General features: G+C 42.5%; 1 protein-coding gene across 2 annotated transcripts in view; it reads right to left on the bottom strand.

Moving 5' to 3' along the window:
- Positions 1-9,073: 9,073 nt before the first annotated feature.
- The window catches only part of Fam13a (family with sequence similarity 13 member A), a 94,107-nt gene continuing 77,840 nt past the window's right edge, over positions 9,074-25,340 (bottom strand). For both annotated transcript variants that reach the window (XM_042273387.2, XM_042273386.2), the window contains 5 exons: positions 21,654-21,749; positions 19,754-19,837; positions 15,937-16,133; positions 15,022-15,123; positions 9,074-11,215 (listed from right to left, as the gene is read on the bottom strand). In XM_042273387.2, coding sequence (XP_042129321.2) covers positions 11,089-11,215; positions 15,022-15,123; positions 15,937-16,133; positions 19,754-19,837; positions 21,654-21,749 — 606 coding nt within the window. In that variant the 3' untranslated portion in view covers positions 9,074-11,088. The remainder of the gene's footprint in view (positions 11,216-15,021; positions 15,124-15,936; positions 16,134-19,753; positions 19,838-21,653; positions 21,750-25,340) is intronic.

Genomic DNA, 25,340 nt, shown 5'->3' on the forward strand with positions numbered 1-25,340 from the left:
ATTTCTCCTCTGTCAGATTTGGGGTATCAGGTCTTGTGTGGAGGTCCTTGATCCATTTGGAGTTGAGTTTTGTGCAGGTTGGTAGGTAACATCGACTTTTGTTTTCTCACCTACAGCTATCTAGCTTGACCAGAACAGTTTGAAGAGACTGTTTTCTTCAGTGTTAGTTTTGGCTTCTTATATCTGCACCTTCAATTCCCATCCATTGATAGATGTGTCTGGTCTTTTTATGCCAATACCATGCTGGTTTTATTATTATACCTCCAAAATGTAACTTAAAACCAGAGATGATGATAACTCCAACAGTTCTTTTATTGTTTGGGACTGCTGTTCCTACTAATCCATCTGGTATCTTCTTCAATGGATTTTTATTATACAAGTCTTTCTGTTCCTTAGTTAGACTTATTCTAAGACATGTTTTGATGCTGTTGTTTGTGGTGTGAATACAGAAAGGCTACTGATTTTGCGTATTAATTTTGTATTCTGCTACTTTACAGCTTTAGGTTTTTTTTGTTGGCGTTTTTGAGGTCTTTTTAAGTGTAGAATCATATTATCTACAAATAAAGATACTTGGACTTCTTCCTTTCCTGTTTAAATCTCCTTCTGTTGTCTTATTACTCTAACTTGTACTGTGTTGAGCAGAAATGGAGAGAGTGAACACCCTTGTTTTGTTCCTGATTTTAGAGGAAATGCCTATGAGTTTTTCTCCACTTAGCATGATGTTGGCTGTGAATTTGTAAGTCTCCATATTATATTGAGGTCTGTTGCCTGTATCTCTAGTTTGTCTGGAACTTTTACCGTGAAAGGATGTTGTTATTTTGTTAAAAGCCTTTTCTACATCTAATGAGATGATCATGTTTTTTTCTGTCCAAGTATGTTTATGTGATGAGTTTAGTTACTGATTTACAGATGTCGAACCACCTGCATTTCTGGGGGCATAAAGCTGGCTTAATCATGGTAGAAAGTCTTTTTTATTTGCTCTTGAATTCAGTTTGCAGATATCTTATTGAGAGTTTTTGTGTCTGTGTTCACCTTAGATGATGGCCGTAATTTTCTTTCTTTTCCTTCCTCCCTTCCTCCCTCCCTCTCTCCCTTCTTTTCTTTTCTTTTCTTTTCTTTTCTTTTCTTTTCTTTTCTTTTCTTTCTTTTCTTAGAACTTTGCCTGATTCTGGATCACATAAAGAATTTGGAAATGTTCTTTCCCTTCCTATTGTATGAAATAATTTTAGGTGTATTGTTGTTAGTTCTTCTCTGAAGGTCGAATAGAATTCAGTGCTTTGTCTATCTAGTCCTTGGATTTTTAAGTTGGGTGATTTTTAATTAGTGTTTTGAATTGGTAGTTATGGTTCTATTAAATTACTTTCTTCATCTTAGTTTGATTTTAATAGGCCATGTATATCTAAAGATTCATCCATTTCTTTTAGATTTTTTAGTTTAGTGGAATATTGGTTTTTAAAGTGTATCCTTATAATTCCCTGAGTTTCTTCAGTATCTGTTGTAGTATCTCTCTCTGTAGCTAGAGTTTTCCTACCTTGCCCACAGTCAGGACAAATCCTGTCACCCACCAGTCCCACAGCCGCTCAGACCCAACCAAGTAAACACAGAGACTTATATTGCTTACAAACTGTATGACCGTGGCAGGCTTCTTACTAACTGTTCTTATAGCTTAAATTAATCCATTTCCATAAATCTATATCTTGCCACGTGGCTCGTGACTTACTGGCGTCTTCACATGCTGCTTGTCATGGCGGCGCTGGCAGTCTCTCCCTCCGCCTTCCTGTTCTCTCCTTTCTCCTCTCTGTTAGTCCCGCCTATACTTCCTGCCTAGCCACTGGCCAATCAGTGTTTTATTTATTGACCAACCAGAGCAATTTGACATACAGACCATCCCACAGCATTTTTCATCTCTGATTTTATTAATTTGGGCCAGCAAGAATTTGCCTGAGGTTTGGCAATCTTGTTAATCTTTTCAAAGAACCAGCTCTTAACTGATTATCTGCATTTCTTTTCTCGTTTTTTAGTAATTTATTATTTTCATCATTTTTATTTATTTTGGCCCAGATTTTTATTATCTCTTGCCATCTTAAGTGTTGTTTGTTTTTTATTTTTTAAGTCCCTCAGGTGCATCATGAAGTTACTCCAAATCTTGTGATGTGAGATACTTGGTGCTGTAGATACTCCTCTTAGGACTGCTTTCATTGTGTCCCATAAACCATCTCTTGGGCCCATTTTAAGGAGTAAAATCACAGTAGTTTTATAGAAGGGAAACAGTGGGGGCAATAAGGAAATAAAAAAAAATCTTTAAAAGCCTTCATGTGGTCATCATGTTATTTGGGAGTGATCAGGGAAAGCCAGGGAGGGTAAGGGTATTCTCAAAAACAAATCAAGTTCATGGGTTGGGGAAGGTCAGGTCCCAGGAAACAGAGACCAACTCAACTCTCACTTTTATTTTAAAAGTAAATAGAAACTTTTAAAAAAATACGGCATAATGGCTCCTTCCTTCCAAATGGAGTCAGTTAGAGAAGTGAAGATTCTCCTTTAACTTAAGCTCACCATTTTCAGTTGAAGGTGACACAGAACACACTATTGTGCCTTTCTAGTCCAGGTTCTTGGAAAAGAGAAATTACTAAACCCTGCAAGAGAGGTGTCCTGGACAGGACATACAGGCCTTGGTTTCTGGCTGTGAAGTTCCTGCTTTGGGGCTGCCAGGGATTCGGGCAGACCCTTTGTCCCTCTTGGCCAAGTGTGGATGCCGGTAGAACCGATCCGGCCTCCCCTTGAGCAGGAAGCGACCAGCCCCTGCAGCCGAAGTTGTGCTGGAAGAAGTACCAGTGTGTGTCGCAAAGGCCTTGCGGGCTTTCTGACCTGCGCTTTCTCTCCTTCCAGAGTAAGGGAATGTGTACTGTTTGGTTATTATAGCACCAATAAAGTTAACTCAGATGTCAGCTGCTTTTCTTTTCTTTTCTTTTCTTTTCCTTTTTTTTTTTCTACCAGGGTGACTGGGTGCTTGGCAGAGTGCACAATCACATGCTCTTCAGATCTTTTGAAAGCTGATTTTCCTCAGCCTAATCCCATGGGAGTTAGGCACAATTTATGATAATTATGGATTCAGTTCCCACCGGTGTTGAACTTCCTGACTAACTGAACTAAGAATTAAAATATACCCCTCGGATGGAGCCAGACACTAATAACCAGGCTGGTCTTTTTGCGGTCCCCTTTTCTTTCAGATTAGGAGGGAAAGATAGCAAAAGCATGTTGTAAATAAGGCCATTCCCTCTTGGGTCCTCAGAGGCCTGTGTTCTCCAGGGTGAAAAGCCAACAGTAAGGGCCAAGTGGGTCCTGGCTCTGTGTCCTGCAGGGCGGGCTGGACACAGTCAACGCTTCTTGTTAAAAATAGATCTCTTGACCTTTTGTCCCTCAACATTCAAACTCGAAGGACTCTCTAGTTCAAGTCACTGTCAGAGGAGAGACCTGGGCCTTCTAAATTTCCGAAGCAACAATAGTGGTGGGAAGGGACAAACGTTGTGGAATAATTGGAATCTGAAATCTGCCCTGGTGCTGCTGGCCTCGGCCAGGCATGGTCTTCAGCTGGTTCTTCCTTCTTGTGATAAGAGTGGAGGACCGACCCCAAGAGGGGAAACCCTACTCAGGGCTGCAAGCTGTGGAATTTAGCAGCTTGGCAAAAGTACAGCAACTCCCCTTCCCTAGGGTACAGTTAATTTTTAGTTTAAAAATACACCCTAAGATAAACTTCAGGACATCGAAGTCACCCAGAAATCAATTCAAAGGCTGTTCTTTGCCTTCACTCCACGGGACTCGGGCCTTGGTTTCCACACTGAACTCAGTGGCCGTCTCAGTTCATTCTCCTGATGAGTCTGAACAGATCAGGACCTCCCAAAATGTTTTAGGGAGAAGTACACTTAGAGGGTTTTCCCTGCCCTGTGAAGGAATTTAGCAAGCATTAATCCTTCTGAGAAAGCAGTCAGGGTGTTTGAGAATAGTGATAGTCACGATTTGTTTTTTTTCCCAACAGAATAGGTTAACTATTTCCATTAAATCTTGCTCATCTTCACATCCTGAAGTTGACCTCTGACCTATACACACATACACATGTACACATGTACACACATGTACAACCACACACAACACACATGCACACACACATGTATGACATGCATGCACACACATTTACAATGCTCACACACCCTCATACACATGGGTATACATACATGAACACATACTTGGGCATACATTTCTGCACACAGATCTTACTTATTAGCACTGACCCATACTGAAAGTGTTGGTGTCATATTCTGTTTCTGATATATATAAATTTGGATTGAGACAGTGGGTGGGATGGAGAATGATCTTGGGAAGTACAATGCCTGTTCTGAAAGACTTCAGAATGTGTTTCTGTACTATAAAGGCATTATTTCAATGCCGACCCAGCATTGAGCCTATTAACAACCTATAAAGCAAGTACTGCACTCATTTGCACTTTTTCATATCTAGAAACACAGAGCCTCTGGGAGGATAAATGCTCTGCCTCGATCACACAGTGGGGCCTTCAAGTGCCTCCATGGTTCTGGCTCTGGGTGTTGACCAGTGGGCCCGCCCTGTCTTGTTACATAGGAGCTGGGATTAGTTGTAGAACTGCTCGTGTCTACAGATAGATCCACATCATGCATCCTGCACCCTCCTTAAGGTTGGACAAGCAACGTGGCAGCAAGCAGAAAAGCGTTACCATACGGCCCTTCCTGAGACTCTGAATCCTGGGGCCCTTCCTCAGCTGCAGCACTCATCCCAAAGTCCTTACAGAGGTGGCACCCCAGTAGCCCAGCCACATGTGTGTCCAGGTGTGAGAAGCATTCTCTTACCTGCTGCCACTGCCCCCGCCATGCCTAGTAATAGACAGTGATCATCCATGCAGTTAAAGGGAAATGTCAGCGTCTCAAAATGTCTTACCAAGTCATACTCAGAGCTGCAGGCCCAGAAGGATGGCCTAAAGATGGATGTATGTCTTTGAAAGGCTTTTGAACAATTAAATTCAAAGGTGTAAAAGAGCCTGAATTTCAGAATTCATAGCAACGTCTGATTTAAACACGCATAGGCTCCACTGGGAGTCTGAGTGGTCCAAGGGATTTGTTTCTCACCATGTTTTGTGCCTTGCTGCCCTCGTGATAAGCCTTGTTGCTGGAGAAGAAAGTGAGAACCAAGCTGTCAGCACCTCTAGGTCTTGCCAAATCCCTCCCCCACCCCCATCCACATGCCAGGATGCTGAAATGCACTTGGGAATTTTGGCTTGGCTTAGTGGGTATAAGATTCTACTGAGTAAGTCCAGCCTTGGCAAGCTGACCTAGTTTAGAGAATACATTGGTAAATTTTGTCTTACAAGATGCTGAATCCATTCCAGAGAGGCAATCACGAAGCCACTTCCCCAGTGTGCCCTCCTACCACATGGAGGTCTCATCGCAACATTCTGTTCAAGCTGCCAGCTCTACAAACGACGACAGGAGGAGAAGCAAAAGTACCCCACAGCTGGGGCAGAGGACAGCGTGCGCATTGGAGTGCATCTGGCACTCGACCAAGTTGTAGACCTGTGTGAATTTGAGCTCACTTAACTTTCTGCTCCCTCAAAAGAAGCAGCATCACCTCCATGGGCACAGAGCTTGCTCTGCAAGCTTGAGGATCTGAATTTGGATCGCCATCTCCCACAGAAACAACTGGGAAAGGTCATGCATCCATCCCTACAACCGCAGCATTGAGAGGAGGAGAGGAGCAGATCCCAAAAGGTCCCTGGCCAGTTGAGCTTGCAGTTTGGTCTAGAGCAGTGGTTCTCGACCTTCCTAATGCTGTGACCCTTTAACACAGTTCCTTATGTTGTGGTGACCCCCAACCATAAAATTATTTTTTTTTTTGCTACTTCATAACTGCGATCTTGCTACTGTTATAAATTGTAAGGTAAATATCTATGTTTTCTGATGGTCTTGGGTGAGCCCTGTGAAAGGGTCAGATTGTTCAACCCCAAGGGGTCACAACCCATAGGTTGAGAACAACTGATTAACAGCCCTTGTGTGAAGGCAATAAGGTGGAGAATGCTAGGAAGCTTCCAGTGTCCTGTTCTCCTCTGACCTCTGCCGTGTAAACACAGCATCCTTCATCACCACTTTTACATGTGTGTGCCACATCTAACACACGCATGCACACCCAAAGCAACATCAAAATACTGAAGGAAACAGGATCACTAAATGCCACCTGCCACTTCTTCCAAGTTTATTGCTTTGGACTCATTGTCAGAAAAACTTAAGTACTCCAGGTGGGCTTCAGTTTGGGAAGGATGGAACGAAATATCATCTCTGTGCCCTGAAGTCACTCCTATTTCAGCAGTGGGACAAGGTTCTTTCAACCTAAATGATTTTCAGTCACTTGGAGCATATACAGACACGAGCTGTTTGAAGGTCACATGTGTGTCTTCTACCACTGGAGTACTGTGTCCCCTCAGCCACAGGGGCATGGAGTCCTGTTCCTCCACTGGAGGCTAGCCTTCAGGGAGCAGGTGCTGGGTGGCACCTGGCCTGCCAGGTGAACGACTCTGAAGGCTGAGCGGCTTCCTTCACACAGCTGCAGTGTCTTTTCTGCAAACATTTACGGTCTGCTTTTACTTTCAGAATAGTAAATGCCTAAAATATGTTCCTCAGGCGGCCTCGTAGACTTGCAAATGTACTTAACCAAAGAGAGGGCTCCTTGGGGCCCTTGCTCCTGCCCCCCTTCAGCTCTGTTAGGAATAATTTCAAGGCAGCTGGTAGAAAGTACAAGCTGCCTTTCTAGTTTCTACACTGACTACCACACATGGGCACAGTTTGCTTCACCTTGCAATGCCCTCCTGCTCTGGAGACGGAACAAAAACCTAATCCTCAGGAGGCTTTGCAGGGGCTCAAGTGGGCCAGCACTGGATCCTACAAGAAGGGAAAGGTCATACCCCAGCTGCAGCTCAGTTACGTGATGCTGACAAAACTTCAGAGCTTCTACAGTTAAAAATAGTTTATTTTTTTAATAAAAAATGCCAAGTCATAAAAATGTACACAATGGTTTGCATTCAACTTCTATTTTTAAGGACATTGGTAATTTAAATATTTTCTGCTTATATTTCATATAAATATTGCTGTGGGCCCATATTAGTAACATTTTACCCATTTCTGATTATTTTCCTGCTTTCAAATGGAGAATTAGATCTGTCAACAAACTGATTCCTTGGGCCATGCACTTGACCATGGCTGGCCCCATTCTGGAAAAAAATGAAACTTTATAGAGGCATGAATCTTCAAAATAATATGAAATTGTAAATATGCATAAGCTTTCCCCCTTCACACATACATCTATGTGCATCTGCAGTTCTGGCCTTGGCCTATATCCATACATGTGCTATGATCATGGGGCAGTGTCCAGTGACATGGGCAGTGCCAAATATGTACATATTACTCTTGTTTAGAACATCCCTCGTTAAGTAGAATTTCTAGCCACACTAGTGTGCACAGTGTAAATATAACAATTTGAAAACATGCTTTGTCTTTGAGAAAATGTTCTTTTTAGTACATTTTAGGGTCAATCGGACAAAGTTATGTCAATGAAGGAAATTAGAACACATTCTAGATTCTGTTAAACATACATGCACTTTAGGGAAAATGCAGCTCCCGCATTTAGGAGACTGTTTCGTCCCTCCCTACTGCTTGAACCAAGTGGACAGAGAAGTTATCACATGGGCTCTGATCTCAGCACAGAGTCCATCTTGCCACACTGGGGGAAGAAAATTCAGGATGCGATGTGAGTGTTGGGGAAAAACATCCATGAAAGAAAGCAAAACAAAACTTAGACTGCAACTAGCTTTTCACGGAGTGGTCTGTGGTACACATACTGTCAGCAGCAGAGACATTCTGTCTTACTGGAGTCTAAATCTCTTTTGAAAATCAAGTTTAAATCTGAGACATTCCTTGTAAATTTGTGAAGGCTGTTGCAGCCTGTTTTCTCTACTGAAAACCAGGAAGGCCGAGATGGACTACTCTAAAGGGCATTGTAACCATTTTTTATTCTTTCACTCTGAGTCTTACCTCACAAAAAAATTCCAAGCTCAACTCAGCTCAGTTTAGTCAGCCCCCAAGGGCTCTAAGACTGATGGCCCCCGGGCATTTCCTGAAGTGTTTTAGAAACCGGCACAAACTGGCTAGAATGGTCCTGTTCTAGAAATGTCAGGTGAGGAGAGCAGATCCAGCCCGCGAGAGGCTTTTCCTGCTGCATAAGTGTTGCATCAGAAAGAGACCAAGTGAACATTGCTCTCTGCTCCCGGCAGTCATGCTTGAGAGCACCTCTATAGTGAATAATAATCTTTTGACTAGAAGCAAGGTTGAACTTTAGAAGCCCCCATCAAGGGGGAAAAATTTAAAAGCCCCCATCAAGGGGGAGAAACCTAGTATTCACAGTGAAGTCTAGTAATAAAAAAAACGTAGCTTTTTAATTTGAAATCCAACATGATCTTTAGGAGCAGGCCTTTATTGGAAACATTGTACCACCATGTCTTAAAAAGTAAAAGTCTAAACTAAATGATGAAAAGATGAAATGCTGTAATGGCAGCATAATTAATAATATAAAAGCCTATTTCAATGTTTATTCTAGACTATACACAATAAAAGCAAGCATTTATAAACATTACATGATTTTGCCACCCAGTTAATCCTCATGATCACATAGTCAAGCTTATTCTTACATAACCCTTGATGTTTTTTCTTGTTATGTACTAAGATACATGCTTGTTCTCAAGAGAGCAAAAAGAATCCCTAGCCTACAGCATCCTGTTTGTGTGAAGTCAATTAAGATGCTGCCTCTAGTGCTTGGAGACAGAGAGCCGCAGAGACAGTTGCCATGGAAACCAATTTCCCCCACACTTCTAGCAGAGCCAGAAACCGCTGAGTAATATGCCTGCAGAGAAGACCTGGTATAAACACAGCTCCCATATTCGTTTGGACTCCATTTTATGAGGAAAACAGGTTAGAGATTATGAAGGAAACCATTCCATACATGATTTATTTTCCAATAACTTGATATTTTATTGATCACATAAAACTGAGTAGGAGTCCTGATAAGTCTTTTAGTTCATTTACCTTTGGTGAAAACAATGGATTTCAAAACATCTAGTAGCATTTCATTTATATGCAGTTTAGAAAAAACCTCTAGTGTATTTTTTTCAAAACAATACTCCTGAGCCCCCATGTGCTTTAAACGTTAACTGGTACTAATTTGAGTTATTCCACAGTTTACTTAGTAGAATAAGTAGTTAAAAATTACAGACTAGATATGGATTTCTTTTTAAAAATACAATTTTTGGTCATGTGAATGATTGATGTTCAGGCTTCAAAAATAGAAAACAATCCTACATTGCATAATTTTATTTCTAATACAGCTTTTTGAAATCAGCAAATGTAAACAGCAGAGCAAAGAACATTGAACTACCTCTTCATGTATATTGAAATTTGTAGGATTATGTACCGTCTTTAAGTGTGTGGATAAAAACAGAGTGTTTCCAACACACAGCTCATGCTTCTATGTGATTATTTGTAAAAGCAAAACGGAAGGAATTCTCCACCCCCAGCCCCATTACTGAAAGAGCCCCCTGATGACTGAGCTACAGTGAGGAGAGCCGTCCTGAAAAATCATCTGACTGGAGAACCCCAAACTGGTGTTATCATTGCCACGGGTGTTACCATTTTCCCTTCTCCTCCTTAACACTGCACCCCGTAGAAGGCGACTCTCCAAACAGAAGGAGGTCTCCCTGCTGCCTGCCCAGCAAGGCTGTCACGCACCTCACCTCGTGCGTGCGGGTGCCTGCAAAGCCCAGGCTTCATTCTTCAGACAGACACAGTGGGTGAAAAGAAACAACACAGCCCAGAGTGACAGCGAGCACACAGAAGAGATGAAGGATTGGGCGTCTTAAGTTCCCTGGTCCCTCCAGAATGTCTAATATAGACAGCTTTGTGACATAGACTTTGGGGGGGAAAAAGAGCATCGGAATTGGCCACACACCATTTTGTTTATGTATCATCTTGGAAACTGGGATCTAGATCCTGCCTTGAGACTGAGCTGAGCTCTGAGGGCTACATCTTCTTACCCATCCATTTAAGGATTTTAGTGCAGACTCACTTTCGTAGAAAAATTAAACTCTGGTAAGCTCAGGAGGCTGATACAGACTCCTCTCTCCCATGAGAGTCTAGACCTAGTCTAATAATTAAGCAAGACCCCTTTGTTTGGCTAGTGCAGCAACAAAATTGAGCCCCAAACATGTTATCATTGTAGGAACACTGGCCTTGTTTTGTGTTCAACAATGTCTGAGACTGGAAAGTGCAGTCAGTGTCTTGAAGAGGTTTCAGGCTCTTCAGCTGTCACCTGATTTTAAAAATCGCATCTGCATAGCTACTTCGGTTGTCACTTTGTCCTCAGCATACACAAGTATGAGGCAGGGACTTAAAGTCTGTCGGCTGAGAGCGCATCAAGGAAAGGACTGCCCTGCCACCTCTGGCAGATACAGCTTCCATCTACCTGAGAGCTAACGGGAAATGGATCGGTGGGAGAGAATAAGTACAGCTCGGGGAAACGGCCAAGGCAGCAAATGGTACGCCAAAGCACGGGGGCCAGGGAGAGCACAGACCGCCACAAGAAGCAGGCTCTGCGAGGGAAGTCCTGAGCTTGTGTTTGTCACAGTTTTAGGATGGCCTTGTGTTTCTTAGTTGTCAGGGAAGAACAGCAAGTTATCTGTACATGGGTGTGTCTGATGGTGAGTCTGATCACTGCTCATGTCACTTAGGTTCTTACTGCAGTGTGCGTTGACATGGGTAGGAGTCTCTCGACTCTCCCATTATGAAATTCCTAAGTCAGGTCACACTGTCATCTTCCATGCAGGCAGTTTCGAAGGCAGGCAATGGAAGCAGGCGCTAATCTGATGGCTCAGAGGCAGGGGGTTGCCTGCTTCGCAGGGTACAGCTCCAAGGCTGCCTTCCAGAGCTAATCATTCCTGGGAAAGCTGTCGCCCACACTGCCAGGCCTTCACATAGACTTGGAATCAGCGTCTCTCTTGCTGATAAGCACCTCCAGCAACCGTAGCTTCGCCTTTATGTGCTTGTATTCATTGTATTCCTCGGCCATCGGAGTACGGTCTTCCTTCTGGACGTTTCTAGAGGAAACAAAGGAAAGAGGAGCTGAGGATCACTTTCTACTGGTTTTAGAGGCTAGCATGCACCAGGAATTGCCATTTGGAAACTACATATGCTATCAACCTGCAGAATCAGTGTTGGTAATACTCTTGGTATCTAGATGGGCTGGATTTAGATAAGTGAAAAGTGGTTTTTCTCTGGAGGTGCCATGCAACTTGAGGGTCTAGAAAGTTAATCTGGGATCTAATAGAAGATCATAAACAACTAAGGAATGTAGGAATTTACTACTGATTGTTAAGTATGATTTCACAGTAATAGTTTGCTCAGAATAAACAGAACGTTTTGCTTTTTGTTTTTGTTTTTCAAGACAGTGTTTCTCTGCATTACATCCCTAGCTGTCCTGGAGCTTGCTCTGTAGACCAGGTTATCCTCAAACTTAGGGATCTGCCTGCCTCTACCTCCTAAGTGCTGGGATCAAAAGCATGTACCACCACACCTGGCAAAGAAATATTTTATTCATTCTTGACTTTCTTAAGGCTTATATTGCTGTGATAAAACACCATGACCAAAAACAACTTGAAGAGGAAAGGTTTTGTTTCAGCCCATCATGAAGGGAAGTCAGGTAGGAACTAAAGGCAGGAATCTAGAAGAAGGAACTGAAGAAGAGGCCATCCATGGAGGATTGCTGATTAGTGGTTTGCTTCTCATGGCTTGCTCAGCCTGATTTCTTATAACACTCAGGATCATCAGCCCAGGGGCAGCATGCCCATATTGGGCCAGGCCCTCCCACACCAATAATTAATTAATTAATTAAGGAAATGTACTACAGGCTTGCTTACATGCCTTGTGGGGGTATTTCTCAACTGAGATTCTCTTTTCTCAAATGACTCTAGCTTGTATCAAGATGACATAATACTAAACCACACAATTCTTAATATTTTCTCATTTTATATATTTTATTTAATGAGCCATTAAATTTCTTTTTAAGATTTATTTATTTTTATTTTATATGCATGAGTGTTTTTGCCTGCGTATGTACATATACACAAATGCACTGCTGACATACACAGTACTCACAGAGGCTTGGAGAGGAAGCTGCATCCCCTACAACTGGAAGTATGGATAATTATGAGCTGCCAGGTGGGTACTGGGAACCAGATCTGAGTTCTCTGCAAGGCAGCAAGTGCTCTTAACTGCTCACCCAATTAAATCTCCAATCAGCAATCAGGTCACACACAATTTGTAGATATTTCAAGAACAATTAATATTCCTACTTTGAGACTTGCTTTTAGAATTCAGCAACTGGTGAATTGAAAGTGCTATGTCTTTGTAGTTTACTGGGTAATTTTATATGCAAACTATATGCACTAGTACTGGCTTAAAGCTTACTCTGAGGTCCAACACGGTACTTTATATCCATGATCTAACACAACTCTCGGGAAAACTTGACCAGAAGGAGCTACTGTGTACATTCTTGTATGGTGTGGTCAGGACAGGCAGTGACACTCCTGGAAGAGAGACTGCTCTACCATAGCAGTCTCTCTGAAATACATGTAGCAAGCACCCAGCCACCATGACTCCTTTTCACTTCATTACAGAGTCAAAATGGGCAAGGGGGACAGATGGAGGCTTCATTAACAAATGAAGCTAATTTTATTCTTGTCTGCTTTGCTTTAGCAAAGGATTCCAAATGACTCCTTAGCAAAAGGCAGTGACAGAGGACTAAGGTGAATATCTGCCACCCAGTCACCATCATGCCCTGTGGAGGGTTTCTCACTCTTGAGATGTGAGAGTGAGCTGGATGCTATGATATCATTAGGCCCTCACAGCTCCAAACTTGAGTGATGATGAAGTCAATTTCTACCATTCACTGTGGAAATAGCTTTCTCTAAAAATGTCTCTGGCCTTCAGAAATGGAACTTTTGCCAGATTTGCAACCAAGTTAATGGTGTGCCCTGAGACCATTTAAAACTCTGTCCTCAATCTGTTTCCCTATTGTGAATTGAGCCTATTTTAAGGTTATCTTCCCCTTAAGAAAACAGTGTAACCAATCTAACTGTGCCTTACACTTCCCATGTAATCAGCTTTTACAAGATAAGCTAAAGGCATAGCTTTAATCTTAAATTTTGTATTCTTCCATCCAAACTCAGAATAGTGTGTGAGTGGTGTGAGTGGTGTGTGTGTGCGCACACGTGATACTGTAGGAATCATTTACTGATAGCAGCCAATAGGTTGAAAGCGAACTTAAGAAAAACAAGTATCTACCATAAATGTTGGCAGCAATATATGGATATAGGTTGATAATATTTGTTTGTGGATTAGAGTGCTATTCTGGGTCATTCTGGTTCATAAAGTAAATTTTTCCTTTGTAAACTCTGGTAAAAAAAAAAATTAAGACCAGTGATTCCTTATCTCCTTCTCAAGCCATATTTTTCTGTGATATTCGATAAATATAGAGGAAAGCCTATTATTAGGGACAGAAGGAAGACACAGGGGGAGAAGTGGAGAATTTAAATTTGGGCTCACTCTTAGTTTAAACTACTCCAAGACAGTCTTTTTTTTTTTCCATCAGTGTGGCACCAATGCAATTTCTACTTTCTTAAATCTTCTGTGGGCTTCCATAACATATATTTCATGTATAGAATTCTATGCACAACATGTGAAGAGAATACAAAAGGCAAACAGACAGAAACATCACATTAACACTTTAATAATTAATATTAAATTGACTTATGTAGAAGCTGAAGGCATGAACTGTGGAAATTGACAGGTTTTAGATGCCAGTCTCTTCCTGCCCAAGAATTTCAGCTCTATGAATACTGTCTCCTTCAAACAAAGTAACAGAACGGCCATGGAGGCCTGCACTTTGTCTCCTGCAAGAACAGCAGCCAGTGGCTTGGTTATTATTATTATTTTGAGAATTACTTCTTTTGTCTACTTATCTATATTCTAAATAGTCTGTGTGGAAGGGAAAGATCTTGAAACTACACTGGGATATAAAACACAGTCCCAAAGCTAATTGTTATAATTCTTTTATTTCTTCACACTCTAGGACATGAAAGTACTCCAAAGAAACTGCATACAGTTTATCTAATTTGGATTAATGTAAAACCAATTTCAGATGGTGAAACCTAACTCCACGGAGAGAGACACAGATCTCCTCATGGTCTTGTCCCTGAGCTCCCAATGTGATGTGAGGAGGACTCTGTGACACACACACTTTCCCAGCAAATTTAATAAAGAGACAATTCAATTACACCTTAAAATTCACTGGATAAAACAACATATTCACCAGACAGATACATTCACTACTGCTTCTCACACACCCATTTCATTCAAACTTGGCAGCTGTCGTCTTGGTTCTTTTAGTTTTTGTAGCACCCCTGAGTGAATCCAGGACTGGGCACAAACTGAGCCATATCCCCAGTCCAACTCTGGATTTTAAACCGTGGTTAAATCCCCCGTTATCATTTTTCTCCCTCTTGTTTCCCGAGAAAAAAACTCAGTGCTGGCATTTTGAAATTCAGCTCCAAGCTACTTTTTTTAGCTGAGAACCAAATGTGACAGGCTGGTTTTGCATATCAGCAGACACTGTATAGGTCCTGCACTCTGTATGAGACACAGTTCTTCTTAACTATACACATAAATCTCACGGTCTCACTGAAAATCTCTGAGGGTCCCTGGGCATAAACCTGAGGACCTTGTTACAGGGAGAACATAGCAAAGTTCTCACGTTGGAAGCACTCCACAGATGGGACAGAAACAGAGAGCCTGGATCGTGGACTAGGTGATGGGGAAAAGGAGGGACAGACAGACGCACACATACCTCCCATTTTGTCTGAAAAAATTGTCCTCAAAATCATGAAGTTTCTTTCGAATCATTTTCTTCTCTTCTCTCATTTCCTGAAGGTATTCCAAGAGTTCAGGTCTAAAAAGGAACATGAATTTCAGAAAACTTAAATATGAATTGTTGTACATGTAATGAGCATGTGATTTGATAGAAGTCATGAAGTAAGAAAGCAAAGCAATTTAGAAGTCATGGCCGGTGCTTTCTCTTGAATGCCCACATTCTGAAAGAAGGCGAGGCTCCAGGGGCTCTTAGGGGATCGTGCCACTCATGAATTATTAGATGTTATGAAACCCTACAGCACTTTGTCATGTATATATATGTATATATATACATATATATATATATATATATATATATATATATGTATTTTTTTGAGAGAACAAAGTGATGTCTGTACTCAGTGTAAGATGATGAGCTGTGGTGGACAGAGCCACAGTGTCATTCAGAGCTCTTCTGTTTGTTCAGGCAAGATCTCAAAACTTCCTCAAATAATCTGGGATAAAATACATGAGAAAACTGATAAATTGATACAGTGTGCTTTTCCTTCCCTCTCTCTCTCCCTTCTTCCTCCACTCCTCTCTCTCTCTCCCCCTTCCTCTTCTCTCTCTCTCCCCTTCCTCCCCCCATCTCTCTGACCCTCCCCTCTCTTTTTCTAGATCAGGTTGTACTCCACAGCTCTGGGCTGACCAGGAATCCACTCTGTAGCCCAGGCTTGCCTCAAGCTCACTTACTTCTTCTTTTTTAGCCACCAAGCTCATCTCCTTATTTTAAATCATTTTCTTCTTCATTTAAACACACCCTAAGGAAGTCATCGGTGGCCTTTTGGCCTAACTAATATTTCTATTGTTATTTGCACCAAGCCACTCCAAGGCCACTGCCCAAACAACATACATTGAAGCAGAGTGGAGGTTTGAAAGGCCTGAGTCCTGGCTGCATTTTGATGGCATTTTGTCATCCATTGGTGAAATAAATCCATCAGCATCGTCTTCAAGTTGGTCCAGGAAACAGTGTGCGCTGCAGTCTGTTTTCAGAGCGACGGTGAAGTCTGGCTTGGTGGAGCTGTCATCCTCTGAGCCCTCCTCTTGTTCCTGGAGACACAATCTCAGTGAAACTCTGAGCATATCTTGGAGTGTGCTTCCATTACAAGCGTTGTTCAGAAATCACCCAGTTAACCAGATTCACATCATTTCTCTCTGTTTCATTAAAACAGCGGCCCCAAGACTAAGTGTGGAAGCACAGCTGGAGGAAGCCAGGAGGCACTTCCTGCCTCAGCTGTGCTTTGTGTCTTTAATCTCTGTCTGGCCCAAAGAAACGATGCTTCAGTATTCTTTTCAATTTAAATTATTTTAAAACTTGAGACAAAAACTTGATAAACAGTTTTGTAAGTAGAAGGAACAGTTCCTCCCTATGCCATTTTTACAAACTGAGGCAGCAGATTCCCGGAACCTGGTGAAGCACAGCTGGCAGGCAACATCTGTCAGCCTCCCTCTCCTCCTCTACCTCCCCTGCATGAGGAAGATGAAGGAGAACAGACCCAAGAGCTCTCAGGCAGAGCTCAGGCCTATATACTGCTGCTTCAGAGCTTGACCAAAAACTGTGCAGAACCCATGTCTGGTGAACTATCAATTCAGATTGCAAAGAAAGCTGTGAACGAGCACTTTACAGCTGGAAAGGGATACCAAGGAAAGCAACAAGTAAGAATGTAAGATTGCATTTCTCAGAAGCTCTACTAATGGGCTGGAGAGATGGTACTGTGGTCAAGAGCTCTGGTGGCTTTTCCAGAGGACTCAGGTTCAATTCCTAACACCCATTATCTCAGCTCACAACTGTCTGTCGCCTGTAACTTCAGTCACAGGAGATCCTATGCCTTCTTGTGGCTTCCAAAGACACACACACACACACACACACACACACACACACACACACACACGGTGCACAGTCAAACATTCAGGTAAACACTCATATACATTAAATAAAAGTAAATAAAAAATCTCAAAAGTCCTCCTACTTATATTTTAAAGTCTGGAGAGGATTTGAAGCACTCTGATATTTTTCCGGATAAACTGAACAGAACTACTCTCAGTGGCCTTGGAAAACCATGGGGAAAATGACATACAAAAAAAAACTTGTACGTGGTAGATACTTAGTATAGTACCCAAATAATGCATATTTGGGAAAGAGCCAGTGGTCAGTCTCCCAGCACTGACTCCTTTAAAGAAGTTGTCCTTTTTTGATAGGACTGATGTGATATCTGGATTTAGATAAAGATCAGGGTACACAGATCTATCAAAACGAAAGGTGACTATCAGCCAAGATGCTACATGGTGACATGCTAGATGGTGACATGAACCTGAAGGAAAAAGTCCATAGTGGGCTCTTTGCCTGGAACCACGAGTCAACAATAATTAGTTACGTAGATGATGATATAAAGGGCACAATACCCACATGCATCAATGACAGAGTGGACAGGGATATCTAGTTTGCTAGAATACAGAATCTATATTTAGTTTACTTCATCTAGCTTGATAACAGTATAAAAAGCAGTTGGAAAGTTCAAGGTCCTGTAAGTAGGTTAGAAAAAGGGGGAAAAAAAACCCTGGATACATAGCCAATAAGAAATCCGCAGGTAAGCATCATGGGATCACACAATCCCTGAGCACAATGGGAGTCACAAAGAGGTGGGTCATGGACAGTAAGTCTCAATGGTATTTGCAATATCCAGTGTCATTTTTGGCTGTCACAACTAGAGAGGGGATGGTAGTAACTTGTGGGTGGAGACCGGGAGTGCTAGGAAACATCTCACAGGAGTTATCCTGATCCAATGCTGCAAATTTGACCAGTGGATGTCCACAGGAGACAGTATTTGGAGAACTGAAAGGGCCTCTGCCATCAGGCAAAGTAAGGCCTGGCTCCCGGTCTACTGTCCTGGCTAAAACATAGCTAGGATAGAACTAGCTCTGGGGAAACACAAAGAACCTGACCTACGTGTTCACAGCAGAGCCAGTGGCTGCTGCAGGACCTGAAACCCACATTCCACGAGGAGTAGTAAGAGCTTGGAGAAAAGGTTCCTAAGGCAAGGAGTAGGGTGGGAGGAAATGGCATATGACTGGAAACGCGTGAAGAGCTATAAAGAGAAGAAGCCATATGTGTCTTCCCCGACCTTCCAGCAGAAGTAGGGGGGCGGGGCAAGCTAAGTGTGTGTGTGGAATGTAATGAGCTATCCTAGCTACAAAAACATCAGTTTTCACTGTGATTATTTTACACTGATCAAAATAACACATTCTAAAATTACATGTTATATAATTGTATTCTATTTTGTCATTAAATGTGGTTAGGAAACGAGTAAACCGTTAGCCACTTCGGTTACTCAGCTCATGTAATACCCAGCCGCATCCTCCCACTGCTCTGAAAGTGTCTGTCTTGAGAACAAAACCCCATTCCATCATGTTTTAGTGGGTTTCTGGAGTGGACAGGAAAATTCTCTGGGCTTATTGTGGGCTGAAAGCCTTCAGAACCTTCAGAACTTGAGCTGGCTCTGTTTCATACAAGTTAGTTTCTTCCCCCCCAAAAAGTAAGTATAACTGGGGATAAGTTTTAAAGACACCATTTAGATTTGTTTTTTTTTTCTTTTTATCTCCAAACACACTAAATTATAAATTGTATTAGAATTACTATGTGTTATCAAGAACATGTTAATGACTGTGTCTGATTAGAAGAAAAAATGAACTAAAAGACGGCAGGATTTACAAAAGCAAGGTCACCATTGCAAAATTGCTTGTAATTGTGGTCATGGTGTGAGCCAGTGGGCAATAAGCCGCAGCCCAAGTAATCTTCTAAAAAGTTTTTGCTAAAGAATAAGAACGAGTAGAGTGTCATTGTCCAGGAGGAGCATCATTAGGATACCTACTATTCATTTAATGAGGCAATCATTAAGTGTCACATCTTGCATGTATTCAAGAGCATGTTTTTACCCGGTAATAAGTCCATTATAAGCTGCTGAGAGAAGCATGCTAATTTTCATATACAAACTATCCAAATTTGCTCAATTACCAAGATTCAGCTCATCGGTAAAAACCACAATGGACAAAGCACATTGCCTTTCATTGACAGCAAAGCGTATTGTGAGAAAATAGCTGTAATTTTAAAGATAGACTATAGCACACTAGCCCCGATGTCCCAGTACCGCACCCATAATTCAGGTTCTATTTATGATGTGATTATCAAGCACCGTCTGTCTAATACATTAAAATTAGGTATTGTAGTGTGGGTTACCTGAGTTCAGGCAAGGAAACGAAGCTTTCAATTGATCACCCTCAATAGATGATTCTGAGATAATCATCCCTAACTACAGGAAATAAATGACTGCTCTCATCTTAGACTGTCACAAAACTATGGACGGGCGGGCCTCTTCAAACTCACTTCTGCTTTGGGCTTAATTTTCCTCTTTGGCCCTAAATAGCTCCTAAGAAGTAATCATGAGTTTCGAAAAACAAAGTGAGGAACAAAACAGTCTCTGTGATCGAAGCAAAAGCAAAACAGAGCAAGTTAACAAAGAGGAGACTGGAAGAAAACTTTGGGAAGTAGGTCATGAACGTTCACAGCTGGCTCGGGTAGCTACTGGCTTGGAGGGAATGCGACTAGACCCGCTGCCCAAGGACTGTCCCTCCAGGTGGGGTTAGCAGGGCAGGGTTCGCACCCAGCTCTTCACCTTTGTCTCCTTGAAGAAGGAAGCAGTTTCGCCCTCGATGATTGGCTGCAGCAAAGGGCTTCTCCGCTTGCTGGAAGGGGACCCCTGTGACAAGTTAACAGATAGGTTATGTCATGAGCCGCTTTTCCTCACCTTATAGCCCAGACCATTTGACCACACCAGTATTCACTACTGTATTTTCACTACAGTTAATAACCATTTCCCACCAAAAAGCCTCCCCCCAAAACTAATACACTCAAAGCTCTTTTTCAAGGGGATCCTTCCTTCAGAGCCTACACACGCAAATCAGAGGACACAGTAGAGTAAGAACGCACATGCTTTTCAAACCCAACTCTCAGGACTCCCCCAAGAAAAGCACTTACCCCCACACCCTCCTCCCTAGCCCCAGCCAACTGTCATTAGTAAGGAGAGTAGTCCAAGGCCAAACAACCATGTGAAGGCTGTTGAACTTCTCTGTTGTACATTCACCCAATTTAGGAACCCTAAGTGTTCTTAACTGGTGAGAGACAATGACTCAGTTTACATTGCCATTTTATTTATTAGTTTATTCAGCAGGAAATTTGCAGAAGAGTAACATTCTTTAATCACACCTGCCTAGAGTCTCTGGATTGTCTCTCTCTCATTCATAAAAACAAGTGCCCTACTAAAAGAAATATGAGGGCATACTCTAGGCCTAGAAACAAAGAAATGAATAAGAAGACTAAACGAAGAGCTAGATAATAGTAGCAGCTACAGAGAGTAGGCCTTTTAAGAGTGCTATCAAACCAAGAGCACTATGTTAGCAGGCCAGGGCACGGAATCAGGCAATACTTCTCTAAGAGATGGACACGCACTAAGATCTCAACCATATCTAACCTGGGGAGGGGATTCTCAGGCTGGCTAAGGAAGGTCTGTCAGTGTTAAAATACTTCCCACAGCCAGACACGAGCTACTATTTCCCCTTGACAAGATCAAATCCAGGTGCTAACAGCAGTTATATCTCAGGACGGTGGCCATGGTAGGCAGCTTCCCAAGCACGAGGCTCCTGCTCTCTCCTTCCGCCCCCTCTCTACCCCCATCACCCACAAAACAAGGACCTTCTCATTGGAGCTCTTTAGACGGTCCTCCTTGGGTGAAGTTCTTAGGGAGTGGTCCCTCAGTGAATGGGGAGAGACTATAACAGACAGAAACCAGAGAGGCGCTCTTTGGGATGCAAAGCCTGGAGAAGGTCCATCCCTACCTCTTTTGCTCTGTCTCCAAGGAATGGGTTGAGGTGCTGGCCCTATGAGTGCCAGAGGAATGTGTATATGATCAAGTCATTCCTCAGGCAGTAAGACATGGCTATCAATGGATGGTTCAACTACTACAGCTTGACCTTTAATGAGAATGGCAGTTAGGATATGCATAGGTGGGGGTCCTCCAATAGAAAGGGAGGGTTACACTCACAGTGATAGTGTGGCTAGGGCCCAGTGTTGGTTAGTTTTTGTCAATTTGGTGCAAGCTAGGGTCACCTGAGAGGAGGGAGCTTCAATTGAGAAAATGCCCCCACTGGGTTGGCCTGGAGCATATCTGTGAGGCATTTTTTTTCTGATTGATGTGGGAGGGCCCAGCCCACCATGGGAAGTGCCACCCCTAGGCAGGTGGTCCTGAGTTGTATAAGAAAGCAGGCTGAGTAAGCCATGGAAAACAAGCCAATACGCAGTGTTCCACCATGGCCTCTGTATCAATTCCCGACTCCTTCCTTGAGTCCCTCCCCTGACTTTCCTCCATGACAGACTATAAGCTAGAATAAATCCTTTCTTCCCCGAGTCGCTTTCCTGGTCATTCATGTTCCTCACAGCAGTAGTTGAAACCTAACCAGATCAGGTGCTCTTAGTATAGCCGTGGGGCTGCCAAGAGAAAGAGAAAGGGACACACTCACAATGATGGGAAGAGTGCTGGCCCGGGACAGGATCTGTTTGACCAGTCGGTACCTATCATACAGAGGCTTCATGATCTGACGCTCAGCCTTTGTCACCTGAAAAGCAAGACCAGGACACGTGAGAAGCCAGCTCCCAGGTCATACTCTCCCTTGTCCCAGCATGCTCTGGACTTTTGTGGCCCAAGGATGCTACAATTTACAAAATGTATTTAAACCAATAATAATATTTAGTCAGTAAATAAAAATGCTGCAGATTTACACTGCTGATCAGTGGAAACTACACCACTAGGGCACTTTCTTCTAGATCTGAATAGCGGGGTACATTCTTAGTCACTGTGGTCATTTTAAAACTCAAGGCAGGTGGCTGGAGAGATGACTCAGGGGTTCAGAGCGCTAACTGCTTTTCCAGAGGACCTAAGTACAATCCCCAGCACTCATGAAGCAGTTCACAATCATCTGTCACCAGTTCCAGGGGATCCAATGCCCTCTTCCGGCCTCTGTGGGCTCCAGGTATGCATGTACATGGTATACAAACACACATGAAGGCAAATTACCCATACACATAAAAATAAGTAAATCAAATTTACCCCCACAAAACAAAACAAAACAAAACAAAACAAAACAAAACAAAACAAAACAAAACAAAACAAAACAATAACTCCTTAAGGGGCGATGATGTGCGATGACTCAGCCTGTAAAGTTGCATATTTTCGAAGCCGGATGACCTGAACTTGACATCTAGAACTCAAGATTCAAAATCTCCAAATCGTGTATCATCCAGAGGGCGCAAGGAAGAAGGCAAGTGTTTCTGCTATAATTATAACCACATGGTACTCTAGTCAACTTATTGGAGTTCATTTCTTCCCTGTGAAACTGTTCCCTCCTAAAAGTACGATTCTGGCAGGCAGAGAGTATTCAAGGAACTTTCGTTGCTGGAATCCACTGGGTGATTCATCCCGGTTTTCTTTATCTGGCACCCTGCTCGAAATCTCTATGCAGCGAGACAGACTCCAGTCCTGTTTCCTTGGGTAAGATTTGAAACCCTTCGTCATTTGTGGCTTCTCCCTTCCCCACTGTACTTCTAGCTCCGGGAATAGACTAGGTTATCCCACGCCTAATGCTGTGATTCCCGCTGCAAGCCAGGGGGTTTCTCTCTTCTTTATTTGGAAGTTGCAGATGAGAAGCCAACTTGGCGCAGCCCTCTTTCCCCGTGCCCCGTCCTGAAAGGATGATCCTGTCCTCCACATCACCATGTGTGCTGGCTACTCTTGCATCAGCTTCACCCAGACCACAGCGGTTTTCGAAGAGAGAACCTCAGTTAAGAAAATGCCCTCCCCAGATTGGCCTGTGGTGCATTTTCTTGACTGGTGATTGATGGGGTGGGGGGGAACCTCATTGTGGGCAACACCACCGCTAGGCAGGTGGTCCCTGGTGCTATAAAAAAAGCCACTGAGCAAGGCAGGATGAACAAGTCAGTAAGCAGCATTCCTCCATGGCCTGTGCATCAGCTCCTGCCTCTAGGTTCCTGCCCTGTTTGAGTTTCTGACTTCTTTTCATGGTAGACTGTAAGCTGTAAGATGAAATAAACCCTTTCCTTCCTTAGTTGCTTTTGGTCCTGGTGTTTATCACAGCAATAGAAATCCTAACTAAGACAGCATACCCCCAAGTTACTTACAATGCCTTGTAATTTCAAACTCTTTTACATTTTTGCTTTGTTTTGTTTTTGTCAAGACAGGGTTTCTCTGTGTAACAGCCTTGGCTGTGCTGGAATTCATTTTGTAAACCAGACTGGCCTTGAACTTACAAAGATTTACTTACCTCTGCCTCCTAAATGCTGGGATTAAAGGCGTGCGCCACCACGCCCAGTTCACTTTCACATTCTATCGTAATTGTTCACACATGTATCTCCTGGTTTACAGTATAGCCTGTTCGATGTGGGGGCTTATGTTTTCATATCCTGAGTAGGTATTTTAGCACCTCATCCAATGGAAACATTTTATACATGCCTGCAATGTTAGTGAATGAATAGTTCAAACCTATCTAGGTATGCCTAACACATAGGTATGCATGCATTTCCTTTGGTACCTCAATGCACAATGAGGTAAAGTATATTTTTTAGATTTGGTTGCTGGGCTTCTGCATTCTATTACTGTTGCATTCCTGAGAAAGCAAGAGTTTCTCAGGTAGGAAATGACATAAGGTATGGAGCTTTACCATTTCTTCCAGTCTTTGGAAGGTTTAACTTCAAAGATGGTTCCGGATTATGTAAATATGTTGTCTTGTGTGGCTTTTGTATCTGTCTTTCTCAACATAATCAATAGTAAATCACTTTGAATAAATTTCACCAGCTAATAGGGCACTGCAAAACATTGTGGATTTCCTGCTCTTGGCAACAATAATAATAATCTCTTTTCACCTCTTTATCACAATTTTAAGAGTTGTTGACATGCTTCTGCTTCTAGAATGTGCCATATGAAATGGGATTATAAAATCAGTTACCCATTTGGCACATGGGTGAATTTATGGCTTGTTCATCACACTCCTCAGCTTATACTAACCACACTGGCCATGAGAATTCTCTGTGCACCACGTTCTGATGGTAAACTCGAGAGGTCAGTTCAGAAAACAGTTGATGACTCAAAATTACTTGAAAACTACTTTAGGCCAAGCATGCATATGCTATCTCTTCAAAATTCTTTCTCCCCTCTTTCAAAGCCTTAGTTTACATTTAAGTAGTAGAACTGGATGGCTTTGCAACGTGTGGAAACCGAGTTCTTATTAAGATGTATTTCATATGACAAAGCAAAACAACATTAGCCAGTGTGGTGGCACATGCCTTTAATTCTAGAACTCAGGAGGCAGAGGCAGGTGGATTTCTGTGTGTTCAAGACCAGCCTAGTCTACATAGCAAGTTCCAGGTCTGCATAGTGAGACTCTATCTTAAAACAAAACAAACAAACAAACAAAAATAAACATGAGACAAGAAGATCAGGGATGCAGCAGCATTTCCATTCTGTCTTCTGAGTGACATAGAAACAGGCCAACTCACTTACTGCCCTGATTTTGATTACTCTGCAAGAGCCAGACACTGTTTTAAAACCTAAAGGGGACACTTACCCAATAACTGTTCACATTTAACCAGGCAAATCCTGGCTAGAAATCATAAAGCTTGGACAGCCCAATGTGCCTGCTTTTACATCGTGATGGTTTTCTCTTATCCTCAAACAAAACTTTTCTCTACAACATTTAGCTGATGTTACCTGGATGTAAAAGTGAATGGCAAAACAAGTGACCTATTTACTTTGATGATAAAGACAAAATTAGAGCCACAGAATCTTAGAGCTAGACAAACCTTGTTCTTTAGAGGCTAAAACTGAACACTTCAAAGAGTAATGATTCTCCAAGGCAACAGAGCTTTAATGAGAACCGGATGTACTGACTCCCAGCCCAGGTTTCTCTCTATTCACAAATACGTCAGCCCTGAACGAAGCAGGATCTAGCAGTGTGATCATGGGCTCTTCTAACGGCCGCACCCTGGGCCCATTAATTTAGAAAATGGCAACTCTTTTATAAGTTAAGAATGGTAGGATGTTTGTGTAAAGACCAGAAAATCCAAAACAATGGCTAACCAGAGGCTACTCTTCATGTATGGACTCATAATTTAAACGTTAACTTGGCTATACTCAG

Source organism: Peromyscus maniculatus, chromosome 3 (genome assembly GCF_049852395.1).
Source record: "Peromyscus maniculatus bairdii isolate BWxNUB_F1_BW_parent chromosome 3, HU_Pman_BW_mat_3.1, whole genome shotgun sequence".
Lineage (NCBI taxonomy): Eukaryota > Metazoa > Chordata > Mammalia > Rodentia > Cricetidae > Peromyscus > Peromyscus maniculatus.